We start from the raw sequence: 16,020 nt of genomic DNA, 5'->3' as shown, positions 1-16,020 counted from the left end.
CTCTGCCTCTCTGCCTCTCTGTCTCTTTCTCTGCCTCTCTGCCTCTCTGCCTCTCTGTCTCTCTGCCCCTCTGTCTCTCTGCACCCCTCTCTGTCTTCCGCCCTCTCTCCCCCCTCTCTCTCTGCCCCTTTGCCTCTCTGCCTCTCTGCATCTTTCTATGCCTCTCTCCCCCTTATCCACTTTTGCCCACCTCTGCCCTTCTGCCCCTGCCCCTGCCCCTGCCCCTGCCCTTGCCTCTGCCTGAGTGTTGTGTTGAAAGGTGTGAGCCACCACACCTGGCAACAGTGAAAAATTTACAGTTCGACAGGTGTGAAAGACATTTAACAGAAGTTCACTCTTTCTGTACCACAGAGCAATATTTGAGCATGTAAATGTGCTTATTAAGCATAACTAATTTCTTTTTCTTACCAAGAGTATAAACTTCTATGTATCTTTACAGTCAAATGTAATTGGGTAAAGATGAACATGAACCATATGTTAAGCAGTCCACATTCAGGAACCAACTTACATAAGAACTATTAAATATGGATTATGGATAAAGAGACAGACATTTATCTCATTTTTCCCATATAAACTTACTGGGTGGGTGGGGGGGAAATCCTAAAAAAATTGTACCTACCTCTAGCAAAAAGGAGTCCAACAAAACCAGCAAAACCAATAACACCGAGTCTTGGGTAAAATCCAGGAGGCGCATTTTGAAGATAGTTATAGTTGTCTACAATGGAATAAGATTGGGAAATAACTCCATAAATTGTTCCTTAAAATCAAAAGCAAAAGTCTCACACTTAACTAGAACATACAGTACCAAATGTTCCCCCACCACACATTCTTTGCATCCTGTTAATACATATTTGTTCTTTTCTTTTAAGTCTGGTTTCATTTAGTATGGCGTGGTCTTGAACTCATGATCATCCTGTCTCATTTCCCATGTGCTGGGATTACAGGTATGTACACCAAACCTAGCTCACACTTTTTATTAGATATTTTATGTATTTACATTTCAAAGTTATTCCCTTTCCCACCTCCCACATATGGTCCCATCCACTTGCTTTTATGAGGACGCCCCACTCTCCCACTCCCACCTCAATGCCTGGCAACGTCCCCTACACTGGGGGAAATCAAGCCTTCACAGGACCAGGCTTCTCCTCCCATGCTCCAAAAAGGCCATCCCTCTGCTACATATGCAGCTGGTCATGGGTCCTCCATGTGTAACTCTTTGGTTGGTGGTTTAGTCCTGGGGAGCTCGGGGGGTCTGGGTTGGTTGATATTGTTGTTCTTCCTATGGGGTTGCAAACCCCTTCAGTTTCTTCAGACCCTCCCCTAACTCCTCCATTGGTGTCCCTATGGTGCTCAGTCCTGTGGTTGTCTATAAGCAACTGCATCTGTATCAGTAGGGCTCTGGCAGAGCCTCTCAGCAGACATCCATATCAGGCTCCTGTCAGAAAGCACCAGCTCACACTGTCTTAAAGACAACCTTGCTATGTGGCCCAGGCTGAATTTAAACTCGCTCTATCCCAGACAGGCCTGCAACTCACAATCCTGCTTCACCTTGAGTGATAGGATACACACCACCATGGCCAGCTATGACAATATGCTTCTTTCTAACACATTCTTTCAGGAACCAAACACATTTAACTCAGAGAAGCAAGTGTCCTTTGCCATCTGAACTCATTATTTGAACTCAAGAACAATATACTTAGATAATGAAGGAAAAATGTAGTATAAATTTGTTCTGGCTGGTTTTTTGTCAACTTGTCATAAGCAAGGGTCATCTGGGAAGAAGAACCTCAACTGAGTAAATGCCTGCATCACATTCCCTTGTAGGCAGGTCTTGAGGGCATTTTCTTGATTATATTCTGATGATATGGGAGGGCCCATGCCACTCTGGGTGGAGCCACCTAGGTCCTGGGTGCTATAAGAAAGCAAGATGAATGAAAGGCCTAGGAACACTAAGCCCTAAATGGGATGTCTCTATCAAATCCCTCCACCTTAGGGCTCCAGGAACCCCACCAAAGGGAGGCAGAAAGAACATAAGAGTCAGAAGAGTTGGAGGACTCCAAGAAAACAAGGCCCTACAAGTCAACATGAGCTAAGTTCACATCAACTCAGAGTCTGAGGCAGCAAGCACAGGGCCTGCACGGGTCTGCACTGGGTCCTCTGCATCTATACTATGGCTTCCGGGTCGGTGTTTTTAATGGGATTCCTGAGTGCACAAACAAGTGGGTCTCTGATTCTTGTGCCTTCTCTTGGGCTCTTTTCCTTCTGATGGTTTGTCTTGTCAGTTTCTACTGTGTCAGTTTTTGTTTTATCTTATATTTTAACATTACCCTGTTTGTTTTCTAATGACAAGCATAAAGGGGGTGGATCTGTATGAGAAGGAAGGTGGGGAGGAACTGTGAGGAACGGAGGGAGGTAAAACTGTAATCAGGGTATATTATGTGAAAAAAAATCTATTTTCAACAAAAGGAAAAATAAAATAAAATTGCATTAGTGTTACAAAAAGAGAAGAAATCAAGTTGAGCAAGCTATAGGGAACAAGCCAGTCAGGAGCGCTCCTTCATGGCCTCTGCATCAGTTCCCACTCTGACTTCCCTCCATGATGGGCTATAAACCATAAGCTGGAATAAACCCTTACCTCTCCAAATTGCTTTGGTCATGGTGTTTCATCACAGCGATAAAAAGCAAAGTAGGACAAAGTTGATGCTAGAAATAAATAGCCACTCTTGCAGGTCATAGAATTTAATAATTTAAAAATAAATACAACAGTGATCCAAATCAGGAAATAAATAATACAACATATGACTTTATTTGCCATGCCTAAGCATGTCTCAGGACTTGGATCTGCATGATATCTCCTTTCCTCTCCTCCCTATGGAACCAGTCACACAGCAGATTGGCACCGACTCCAGCACTATCTCCTCAGGAAAGTTCATCATAACTCAGCAGCACAGACACTGCGTCTTTCTCTAAGGCACCATCAGACGTTATGCTCTATACCACCCTTAATATCTCACCCTAAGGTACTCTGTATTTCATCATTCATGCATGTGCTTTCTGTCTCCCCACACAGAATATATGTTCTCTCATGGTTGATTGCTTAGTGATAACAGCAGATAATTATTCAACAGATCTTTGCTAAGAACACCACCAAGTACAATGGCACATATGTATGAAGTTGTCATGATGAAACCCATTACTTGTATGCTAACCTTAAAATTCATATTAAAAAGAATACAGCCAGAAGTTGATTAATACCAGATACAGTAATAAATGACTTGAAGCTATCATGACTTAGAAAGCCTTCATTGTCTCTCAACTTCTCATTAGCCCTCCCTATGTTTACAATACTTCCTGGAAAGGCCTGAGTCCTGTCTCGAAGCACTGATCGCATTGTGCTGGCTATGTGGTTTGTTATCCAGAATCCCACCCCTACATTTTAACTAACAATGCTAACACGGCTAGCACTGCTCCTTGAAGACTCGCCTTCAGAAATCTTTCCCTGCTGGTATCTCCCCAGCCTCTTCCTAACCAATCCATTTCCTCTTAACCTTGTAACTCTCTGTATTTTGGGATAATATTAAATGATGTATACCTCAGAGATTGTGACTACTATCATTTTTCTTGTGGATGTGGGGGTTACTGTTTTAAGATAGGGTATTGCTATGTGGCCTAGACTGACCTCGATTTTTATCATCTTCCTGCCTTAGTATCCTGAGTGGAACCCATCGCAATGCCTGGCTTTGACCACTGTTTTAATCAACCTTGATCATCAATGCCTGACAAAACGGTGACTTTAAAAATACACTCTGAGGGGTTGGGGATTTAGCTCAGTGGTAGAGCGCTTGCCTAGGAAGCACAAGGCCCTGGGTTCGGTCCCCAGCTCCGAAAAAAAGAACCAAAAAAAAAATACACTCTGAACTGAATGTTAACAAGCAAGAGGCACAAGTTTTATCCCCCTGTAATGCCAGATACATGCCAATTTTCCTTTTCCTGGATTCTCTGGGAAATATAGTAATCATTTTAAACATTACTAGAGAGTTTGTGTGATATCAGTATTAATTCCCATCTGGTCTTTTGTTTAGTTTGACTTTAACCAGCCTTTTCTTTCTATCCTTTTATCTGTGTCATTTGAGGCAAGTTTTAGACATGCACACAGAGCAAATCATACAAAAATGAGAAAGAAGACATGTTTTTAAGATCATAGCTAAAGCCAAAGCCTCAATGCTGGTAACATGCCTTAGCTGTGACTGCTGGAAAACAGACTCACAGTCTTGAGAGAATGGAATGCTTCTTCTTAAGAGTCTTCCTAATAACTGTGTTCAGGAGGAGAAAAGACAAATATCTCCACTAATGCCTACTGCCATTAATCAGGGGGGAATGGCAGGTTAACAGTGAGGGGAAATCCTCACTTACATGTTATGAAGATGTGAATAAAATGACGCCCCCCCAACCCATAGGAAACAGCACTATTGCCGGAATGATATGGCTTTGTTGGAGGAGGTCTGTCATTAGCGGGTAAGCTTTGAAGTCGCAAAATGAAAGCTACAGCCAGTGCGACATTTACTTCCTGCAGCCTCTGGATATGGATGGAGAACACTGTCTCCTTCTCCAGCATGTCTTGCCTGCACGCTGTCACACTTCCCACCTTCATGGTGGACTGAACCTGAACCTACAAAGGCAGCCCCAATTAAATGCTATCCTCATAAGAGTTGCCTTGGCCATGGTGTCTGTTCATAGCAATAGAAACGTAACTAGGAGACAATTATTTAACCATGAAAGCAAACCCTTGGAAAAGCAAGACTTTAAATGTGCTGAGATGTCCTAAAGAAAATTAAGTATGAGTCCGTATCGCCACTCTTTTAATGGCTCCTGGCTGAAATTAGACAAAACAGAGGCTATAAGCTGAGTTTCTGAGTACATGGGATAAGTGCCCCATAAGTGAGACACAACCAAGGACAATAAAATTGAAAAGTATGTAGGAACACTACAATTTATGTGTCTTTCCAGGAATACCAGCTGAATTCTTCCCTGCATCTAGATTTTTATACATCTTTTTAAAAAAGTTGTTGTTGTTTTGAGACTACAGAGAGATCTCACTAGCTGTCCTGAATCTCACTGTGTAGAACAGTGCCTTGAACTAACAGAGATCCATCATCGTCGCCTGCCTCCTGAGTGCTAGAATTAAAGGCATGTGCCACCATACCTAGCCTGTGCAACATTCATTAATGGCAACTAATGAATGGGTGTGATTCAGAAAATCTGGTAAGGAGTAAGCAAGTTATAGTGCATTGTCATTTTTGTTTTGGGGGGGGCTTTTGTTTGTTTGTTTGTTTTAGCACTGGACCTCACAGATGCGTGAGGAAACATTCTGCTACTGGGAATTATTGGAGATATTTGTCTTTTTTCTCCTAAACACAGAGTTACAACAAAGACTCATTCAAAGAAGCATTCCATTCTGCTACTGGGAATATATCCCCAGCCGTGAACTTTTTTATTCCAAGATACAAGCACTTGCTAACCCAAAAATCCTAATACTGTTGAAGAGATTCATGAAATAGCACTCCTCTGAAACCTAATTCGAACATAGATCATCTTCCAGAAAACATCTAGATAGCTCTAAATTTGTCCATATAATCTCAAGGATTCTGATCCCCAGAGCCTATTCATGAAAAGCCAGTACAATATGGTCGATAGGGTGAAGTAACTGACTGTGCCTAATTTAAACTCAACTTACCTACTCCCCACTGGACAAAGTGTTCCACCTTGGGTTTAGTATGGGAGTATATTTCCTATGAAGATAAAAAGAAATAGAATAAGTAGGGCTTACTGAATAAATTATCATCATTAACACTTTTTGGTGCAAGGGGTGGATCTAGAGCAGGTTAAGCATAAACACTAGCAGTAAGCTATACCTCCAGGATTAAACAGTTTTAAACAAAGGGATCTGCATTCAGTTTCATTGTTTTCATTCCTCTTTTTAAGGTCCCTTGCACTACAGTAACCCGTTCATCAGAATGCTTTACTATTGCCACAGGAAGCAAAGATTCCAAGTAGAATGAGGTTTTGAAAACCTAATCTTCTCACTTTTAAGACTGAAATAATAAGAAAATCTACAGGTTGGAGAAATAGCTAAGTGGTTAAGAGAATGCATTGTTCTTGCAGAGGACAAGAGTTCAATTCCCAACACCTATGTCAAGCTTTAGGAGGATGCAATGCATTTGTTCCTCACAGGCACCTGAAGTCAGGGTGCACATATCCCACACAGACACACACAGACACACAGACACAGACACAGACACACACACACACACACACACACACACACATACACACACACACACCAAAAAATAAATCCAAAAGACACAGAAAATGATAGTCTTGATAATCAGAGATGATCCTTTCCCTATGAACTTATTAACGGTCTTCCAAATTAAGTCTACTTTATTTATGATTTGCCATGATTTAGAGCCTATCTTTGGAAAATGCTCTTTTGAAGCGGGAATGAGCACCTTTACTGAAACCAGTAAGTCAATAACTCAATTTTAAAGAGCCATCCCAATCCTATAGTAAATGAAGTTATCAACATTCTCTTAATGCAATGGCTTTGAGGGGCTGGAGATGTACCTCAGTGGCAAAGTGCCTGCCTAGCATGAGTAAGGAACTGAGCTCCATCCCTAGCCCTGGCAAGAACATATGTGAATATATAAGTTCCCACCTCCAAACAAATGAAATGGATTGGATGTGAGGCTGAAGGAATGGCTCAGTCGGTGAGAGCACTGGCTGTTCTTGCTGACAACCTGAGTTTATTCCGAGGAGCTGCACGGTAGCTCACCACCATCTATAAGCACAGTCCCAGAGAATCTGACACTCTCACACACATAGTGCACAGACATACATGCAAGCAAAACACTCATACACATAAAATAAATAAAACTTTAAAATGGCTTAGCTAAAAGAACCCTCAAGAACTCTACAGTGAAGACAGAAGGAAATACAGAAATATCAAAAAGTGTCAGAACTACCCGTCACTTAGAAAAGTTGCTTTATAAATCTTGGTCCAAATCAGAACAAGTTATCTGCATACTGCTAAATGGGCTTGTATAACAAATGTTGAATGTGGACATAAAGAACTTATATGTCTCCAGTAAAATCAACTTGTTTTCTTTTTCGTGTTCCACACCTGCTTTTTTCCAGCTATAAGAAGAAAAAAAACAGAAGGCTGGAGATAAGGTTCAAATGTTAAAAATGCTTGTGCTCCCCCTCCCCTCAAGTTGCAGAATCTTAGCAGAGCCTTTGTATCTGGCATGAATCTGAAGCGATGACACCAGGGCTTTGAAGTAGCCTTTTGTGAGTGATTGTTATCTGAGATTTTATGAGGTTGTTCTTTTGAAGGAGTCTCAGCGCTTTGCATAACTTAGACTCAAGACAAGCCTGGCAAACCAGGAAGTCTCCTGTGGCTGAGAAATGCTTAGGTGATGAGTCTTTCAAGACAACCCCTAGATCAGATAAGGTTTGGGTATGTGGAAAATGACTTGCTAAAAGTACCTTCTGTGTAACAATAAAAACAGCTTCTAGGGGCCAGGGAGATGGTTCAGCGGTTAAGAGTGTTCTTCCAGAGGTTCTGATTTCAATTCCCAGCGACTACACGGTGGCTCACAACCATCTGTAATAGAATCTGATGCCCTCTTCTGGTGTGTCTGAAGACAGCTACAGTGTACATATATATAATAAACAAATCTTTAAAAAAAAAAAAGCTTCTAGTAAGCTAACAGTATCAACCCTTGAGAGGCTGAACCCCTGCTGCTGAAAAGGCCTAAACTGATCCTGCAGTCTCTCTTTTCTTTCATCCACTGTCTCGCAAAACCCAGAACAACACTCTTGGTTCTAGATCCTAGCCTACAACTCCAGAGGACCCCTGTTCTTCCAGAGGCCAAGCCAATACTAGGAATCCCAGAAGTCAAGCTGGTACCTGGAACCCCAGTGGCTACACCAGTATCCGGAACCCCAGAGGTCATGCCAGTTCCCAGAACTCCAGAGGCAACGCTGGTATCCCAAACCCTAAAGGTCACACAAGCCATGAAAACCCCAGCAAAGACACCTGCTAGTCCTGAAAACATTTTGGTCATAAGAACCCCAGGCTACTCAGGTCAGAAGACCAGAGAGAAAACAGAAATCAAGGGATAAAAATCTATCCAACTAAGAAAAACTCAGGAACTAGTACCTAAAACCTATAATTATCCCAAACCCAGAGGACTAGAAGTCAGTGTAAGAACACAAGAGCCAGGGCAGTATGGCAACAGCAAAGGCCAGCCATCCTCCTGCAGCAAGCCCCTGGCTATTCTAACACAACTGAAGCCCAAGAAAATGACCTAAAACAGTCTTGTGAGCTATTAAGAGGAAATGAAGAAATTCCTTCAAGATGTCCAGGAAAGCAGAAACAAACAGATGAAGGAACTGAATAAAACTGTTCAAGAAAACACAAACTGAGGGAACCCTGGAGATGGAAAAATCTAGGTAAGCAAACAGGAACTACAGATGCAAGCATCACCAACAGATTACAAGAGATGGAAGAGAGAATCTCAGGTACAGATGCAATTGAAGAAGTCAATACTTCAGCCAAAGAAAATGTTGGATCTAAAAAGTTCCTCACACAAAATATCTAAGAAGTCTGGGACACTGTGAAAAGACCAAACCTAAGAACGATAGGAATAGACAAAGAAAGACTCCCAGCTCAGAGACCTAGAAAATATTTTCAACAAAATCAAAGAAGATTTTCCTAACCTAAAGGTAAAAGAAGCTTACAGAACACCAAATAAACTGGACCAAAAAAGAAAGTTGCCACCCCACTGCTACATAATAATTAAAATATAAAATGTATAGAACAAAAAAGAATATTAAAAGCTACAAGGGGGAAAGGCCAAATAATACATAAAAGCAGACTTAATAGAATTATACCCAACTTCTTAATGGAAACTTTAAAAGCCAGAAGGGCCTGAACAGATGTGCTGCAGACTCTAAGAGATCACAGATGCCAGCCCAGAAAAATATATGCAGCAAATTTTGTCACCATAGATGGAGAAAACAAAATATCCATGACATGCCAAACCAGAGCTTCCAGGGACTAAGCCACTACCTAAAGACTATACATGGACTGACCCTGACCTGACCTCATAGGTAGCAATGAATATCCTAGTAAGAGCACCAGTGGAAGGGGAAGCCCTGGTCCACTAAGACTGAACCCCCAGTGAACTAGACTGTTGGGGGGGAGGGCGGCAATGGGGGAGGGGTGGGGAGGGGAACACCCATAAGGAAGGGAGGGGGGGGGATGTTTGCCTGAAACCAGGGAAAGGAATAACAATAAAAAAAAAATCCCATGACAAAGTCAAATTCAAACAATATCTATCCACACATCTTGTCCTACAAGAAGGTACTAAAAGAAAAACTCCACCCAAGGAAGTTAACTACACCCATAAAAACACAGGAAATTTCACACCAGCAAAACCAAAATGAGAATCAATCTCAATCTCAATCTCTCTCTCTCTCTCTCTCTCTCTCTCTCTCTCTCTCTCTCTCTCTCTCTCTCTTTCTCTCTCTCTGTCTCCTTCCCTCCAACCACCATCAATAACCAAGGAACTAACAATCTTTGTTCATTAATATTTCTCAATATCAATGATGAACACTTTCAGCAAAGTGGCTAGATATAAAAATTAACTCAAAAAGAAAATCAGTAGCCTTCCTATATACAAACAATAAATGGGCTGAGAAAGAAATCAGGGAAACAACATCCTTCACAATAGCCAAAAATAATACAGATATTTTGGTGTAACTCAACCAAGCAAGTGAAAGTCCTGTATGACAAGAACTTAAGATCTTTGAAGAAAGGAACTGGAAAAGGTTTGAGAAGGTGGAAAGATCTCCCACAGATTGGTAGGATTAACATAGTAAAATGGCTATCTTATCAAAAGCAATCTACAGATTCAATGCAATCTCCATCAAAATTCTGACACAATTCGTTACAGATTTTGAAAGAACAATACTCAACTTTATATGGAAAAACAAAACCCCCAGAATAGCTAAAATAATACAATAAACTGTACAATAAAACACTTCTGGAGTATCACCATCCCTGATTTCAAGCTCTACTACCAACCTATAGTAATCAAAACTACATGGTATTAGCATAACCAGACAGACTGATCAATGCAATCAAACTGAAGAGCAACATGTAAATCCACACACCCATGGACACCTCATTTTTATAAAGAAACCAAAATTATACAATGGAAAAAGAAAGCATCTTCAACAGATGGTACTGATCTAACTGGATGCCAGTATGTAGAATAGATCTCTATTTATCTTCATAAAACTCAAATCCAAGTGGATCAAAGACCTCAACATAAAACTGGATACACTAAATCTCATAGAAGAGAACATGAAGAATAGCCTTGAATATATTGGTACAAGAAATAACTTCCTGAACAGAACACCAATAGTGCAGGCACTAGGATCAATAATTAATAAATTAGACTTTATGAAACTCAAAAGCTTTAGGAAGACAAAAGATCACTGTCACTAGGACAAATCAGCAGCCTGTTACAGAATGGGAAAAGATTTTCACCAACTCCACATCTGATAGAGGGCTAATATCCAAAATATATAAAGAACTCAGGAAACTAGACTTAAAAAAACCCAGAATATCCAATTAAAATATGGGTTACAGACCTAAACAGAGAATTCTCAACTGAGGAATCTCAAATAGCCAAGAAGGACTTAAAGAAATGTTCTACAACCTTAGTCATGAGGGAAATGCAAGTCAAAACAACCCTGAGACCAATCAGAATGGCTAAGATCAAAAAGTCAAGCAACAGCACATGACAGTGAGGATGTAGAGCAAGGGAACATTCTTCCATTGCTGGTGGGAATGAAAACTTGTATAACCACTTTGAAAATCAACAAGGTGGTTTCTCAGAAAATTGGGAATCGATCTATCTCATACCACTTCTAGCATAACTTCAAAGAACACTCCATCCTACCACAAAGGACATTTGCTCAACTATGTTCATTGCAACTTTACTCCTAATAGCCAGAAACTGGAAACAACCTGGATGTCCCTCAGCCAAAGATCAGATAAAGAAAATGTACATTTAAACAATGGAGTATTACTCAGCCGTTGGAAAAAAATGTCATGAAATTTGCAGGTAAACAGATGGAATTAGAAAAAGAATCTTCGTGAGTGAGGTAACCCAGACCCAGAAAGACAAACATGATTTGTAGTCACTTACAAGTGGATAGTAGCTGTAAGTAAAGAATAATCACACTATCATCCACAGACCCAGAGAGGCTAAGTAAAAGGAGGGCTCAAGGGGAAACACATGAATCTCCATAGGAAGAGAAAATAGAATAGTTTTTACAAGTGGGCTGGAGGTGGCTGGGGACAGGAATAGCAGGGGGATAGGAAGAGAGGGATAGGAGAGGTAAGTGGAATTGGGGGAGCATTTCTGGGATGAGGTACAAACCTAGTTCAGTGAACTCCCAGGAAACCATGAGGATGACCCTAGCTAGATCCTATCAATAGGCGATATGGAGCCTGACCTAACACCAACCTAGCCACAAAACCTTCAACCTACGATTTGTCTAGCCTATAAGAAGTGCTAGAGTAAAGGTGGGATAGAAATTGTGGGAGTGGCCAACCAATGCCTGGTCTAGCTTCAGACCCATGCCACAAGAAGGAGCCCATTCCTGACACTGCCTGGAGGGGAACCAGGAATCAGAAGGTTGGACAATCCAGAGACCTAGGATAGAACCAAACACTGGCATTAAAAAAAAGTCAGTGAAATGATTTCTAATGATATTCTGATATACAGATAAATTGGAGCCTAGCATAACTGTCTTCTGAGAGGCTTCCTCTAGCAACTGATGGGAAGAGATGGAGAGACCCACAGCCAAACATTAGATGGAACTAAGTGAGCCCTGCTAAAGAAAGGATTGTAGGAACCAGAAGGATCAAAGACACCACAAGAAAACCCACAGAATCAACTAAACTGGGATCCTGGACTCACAGAGACTGAGCTAAAAACCATGGAGACTGCATGCCTAGGCCCTCTGCATATATGTTACAGCTGCGTAGCTTAGTGTTCTTGTGGGACTCCTAACAGTGGGAGAGGAGGTTATCTCTGACTCTTTTCCTGCCTTTGGGACCCTTTTCTCCTTATCCACCCTTGATATGAGGGGAAGTGCCTAATCTTATTGTAACTTGTTATGCCATGCTTGGTTGATATCTCTGGGAGGTAGGAGGCCTGGCCTTTTCTGAAGAGAAACAGAGGAGGTATGGATAGGCTGGGGGTGGGGGGGATGAGGACTCAGTCAGAATGTAATATATGAGAGAAGAATAAATTAAAGAAAAAAAAGGATGCTCGTGGTAGAGTCGTGAAGCCTAGAGTTCAGATCCCTTTTTCTTTCTCAGACAGCATGTAATCCAGGCAGGCTTCAACTGTGCAGGAACCCTTGTGCTTCAAGATCTTTAGCGCTGGGGTCACAGGAATATGCCACCACAACCAGCTGACGAAAATACTTTTCTTACAGAACAAACGGGCTGGGGTGCAGCTCAGTGGTAAGGCGTGTGTAGAAAGTGTTTGTGTCATTGATAGAGCTTGTATGCTTTTTCTTCCCTGCAGAGAAAAGTTCAACAATGGCATAACTGATGAAATTTAAATCTTCACAAAAAGTCTTGGGTGAACATTGAATTTGCAGATCTCAACTAAAATAAACCTGGACCAACTTATCCACATCTACATATTATTTTCTTTATTTTTCCTTCATTTTTGAAATCATGAGCAAGTACAGCAAATATGTAGCAAAGCCTACGAAAGCATTCCACAGACTGCTAACTTTGGTTTCAGATGTTTAAATTCAGAATACTTTCAGTTACATAACAACAAATGCCTGGAACCTAAAACATGCACAAGGACAGAAGTCAATCTATACCTGTAGTAGTTTGGTCACTAAGTGAAAAGTTCAGTACTGAAACATGTAATTGTACCCTGCTATGGTATCTACCTTCCTATTAGAGTTCCCAAATCCTCTGCAGTCATGCCTGGGGGGCTTCTTTGGTTGGTTTTGCTTGCTTTGTTTTGGAGACAGGTCCTCTCTATATAGTCTAGCTGTCCTGAAACTATGTAGAGCAGTTTCAGAGCTTGCAGAAATCGGCCTGTCCCTGCTTGCAGTGTTAGGGTTAAAAGTATGCCACCACACTTGGGTAGTCTCACCTGTGTGAGCATCCACGATCTGAAATGGATAGGAACACATGTTTGTTAGGTTCAGAGGGGTTTTTTTGCTTTTTGAGCTTTTTGGATTTATAGCTTGGATGTCACTAGTAGGAAAGTTCAAATCCAAAATAATCTCAGATTAGGGAAGCTCAGACTGTAGTGATTTGTAGAGTTTCTACCGGGAAAGAAAAAACTCATTTTCTGCATGTGTGTACATGATAAGCATGTACAGGTATGTATATGTACAGGCTTGTGTGGCCTGTGTGTGAGTGCAAGTTTGGGTGCAGATATTCACCCTTGTGTGTCATTTCTCAGGAACCATCTTGTTTGTTAGGACCTGGGTCTTACTATTAGGCTAAGCTAGGCCAGTGAGCTCCAAAATCTACCAATCTCTGTTACCCTAAGGCTGCAAGTATATGCCACGATGCCTACCTTTTATGGGTGCTAAGGACTAAACTCAGGTCCTCACAGAACAACTGAGTTAACGCCCAAGAAATAACATCACAATTTTGATACACATATTAGTGTTTTTATTCATTTCCTTCCATTGGTGTCCCATGTTTTCCCTGATATACACAACAGTTTTATAATACCAACCTACAAGCCCTCCACTCCTGGCCAGGGTGTCACAACTCTTCTGATGAGAGTGAATTTCCCCTTGCTGCCACCAGGATGCCAGACTTGATTGTACTTGCTCTCTGGATAGCACTAAGGAACACTTATAAGTTAAGCACTCTTATCTTTGGATCATTATTACACCTTTTTCTAAAAACATGAAGTCAGGGCTGGGCATGATGGCTTACATCTGTAATTCTAGCACCTATGCTAGTTAGTGATGCAGGAAGATTGTCAATCAGTCTGAGGACAGTTCTGGGCTATATAGTGAATTCCATACCAACACTACAAAGTGAGCTCCTAAAAGGGAAGGGAAGAAGGGAGGAAGGAAAGAACGGAGGGAAAAGGGAGGAAGGAAAGAAACAAACAGCAAAAAATTAAAACATACAGGCAATATAGACTTTTCATTAACTCTTAAGTAGATGTACCTGACACAAATTTGTATATGGCTCACAACGATGTCGGAGTTCTGAGATGTTTTCTTCAAGTTGAGTCCTTGGCTCCTCCACATATTTAGATTGACCCTCAGGAACTGAGTAGAGTGAGAGCTACACATATTAAAACAGAAAGAAAAGCATGTACCATGAGATCATGTAACATATGATCAATTCTGTAGGTTAATACCTCTATAACAATTTATAAATTATTACCCTAAGGGTTGCATGCACCCTCTAACTTACTTCAAATGATCTTTGTACCTTACTTCCTCAATAAAGACAAGGCCAAGAGGGCAGGACTGCAAGGTGCTCTGCTTCTCCCTATCTACTCTGCTGTTTTGTTTGGTAGCGTGCGGTATTATACCCAGGGCCTCGGGTATGCAAAGCAAACCCTTTATCACTTTACAGAAGCGATATCTTACCTCAAACTTAAAGTGGAAAAAAATTCTACTATTCTAATGAGTGAAAAGAGGAGTTGGTGGGGCTTGTATTTTCGATGAGGGTATGTGTCGTGGAGCAAGAGTCAGTTTTCTCCTACCATATCAAACTAAGGGACCAAACTAAGTCATCAGCTTGGCAGCCAGTGCCTTTATCTACTGAGCCATGTTACCAGCCCAGGGGGGTTTGTTTGGTTTTTGTTGTTGTATTGTAGCTTTTAAGAAAAATAAAAGCTAAGAGAATGGAAGAGTAACTGGTTGCATGGCAAACATCAGACTGCTACTGATCAAAGCAGGTGAGCAAATTCATTGCCCACCTAGAAAAGAGCCTTCTCAGCAGTGACTCCTAGCAACCTCTTCCCCCTTACCAGTACTACTGTTTTAAGACCTGAGAGGAGAGGAGAGAGAAGCTAAATAGCTTTACATAAACACTATTCAAGTAATCTTGCCTAGCCACTAGGGGCATCAGTACATCCCTTCATTCCAAGGTAACAGACCAAATAAAATAAAAATTCCAAATAATTACTGGGAAATACAGACAATAAAAAATATAAACAACACAGAGAAGCTATCTTATTGATTTCATTGATCAAGTATGTACTAAATATTTACTTAAGTATCTCTAATCTTACCAAGAACCAGAAAGAACCTTTAAATTCTTTGAAAGAAAAAACTGTGAGTATTTTGAATACACAATCCAGAATCAGGAAGGCCACTCTGAAAAGTGAGTTGCCCAGAGACGCACAACTGGGCCATGTGCAGAGAGTTTGGAGCACTCAGCCCTAAATGGGATGTCTTCACCAATCCCCTCCCCTCAGGGCTAAGGGAGCTATACAGAGGAAGAGGGCTGTAAGAACCAGAGGGAATGGAGGACTCCAAGAAAATAGTGTCCTCCAGAAACAGCAGGACTGAAGCACATATGACCTCAGCATACACAGGGCCTGCAAGGGTTTAACCTAGTCAGGGCCTTAGTGCTCAGAGAAGCAAGTAGACACAGGCTCCCATCCCTAACCAAGATGCTATCCCCAAATGACAACCTCTTGCAAAGGAGAAATAGTTCTCACCAATGAAGTCTCACTGGGTATATTAAAGACAATTAGGAAGGGGTTGGGGATTTAGCTCAGTGGTAGAGAGCTTGCCTAGCAAGCTCAAGACCCTGGGGTCGGTTCTTAGCTCCAAAAGAAAAAAAAAAAGACAATTAGGAGCAGGCCTCATGCCCAGCAGTAGATGTTCAATACAAAACATACTCAATGGGATTTCTGTAGA

General features: G+C 41.3%; 1 protein-coding gene across 1 annotated transcript in view; it reads right to left on the bottom strand.

The window, feature by feature from the left end:
• Window positions 1-575: 575 nt before the first annotated feature.
• LOC116888154 (MICOS complex subunit Mic26-like) overlaps window positions 576-16,020 on the bottom strand; it is a 37,176-nt gene continuing 21,731 nt past the window's right edge. Inside the window, exons 3-5 of the mRNA XM_032889481.1 lie at window positions 14,309-14,428; window positions 5,735-5,789; window positions 576-715 (exon numbers count right to left, since the gene is read on the bottom strand). Coding sequence (XP_032745372.1) covers window positions 576-715; window positions 5,735-5,789; window positions 14,309-14,428 — 315 coding nt within the window. The remainder of the gene's footprint in view (window positions 716-5,734; window positions 5,790-14,308; window positions 14,429-16,020) is intronic.

The sequence above is a fragment of the Rattus rattus genome, chromosome X, assembly GCF_011064425.1.
Source record: "Rattus rattus isolate New Zealand chromosome X, Rrattus_CSIRO_v1, whole genome shotgun sequence".
NCBI lineage: Eukaryota > Metazoa > Chordata > Mammalia > Rodentia > Muridae > Rattus > Rattus rattus.
The sequence above is the reverse complement of the archived record's forward strand: the minus strand, read 5'-3'. Positions and strand labels throughout refer to the sequence as shown.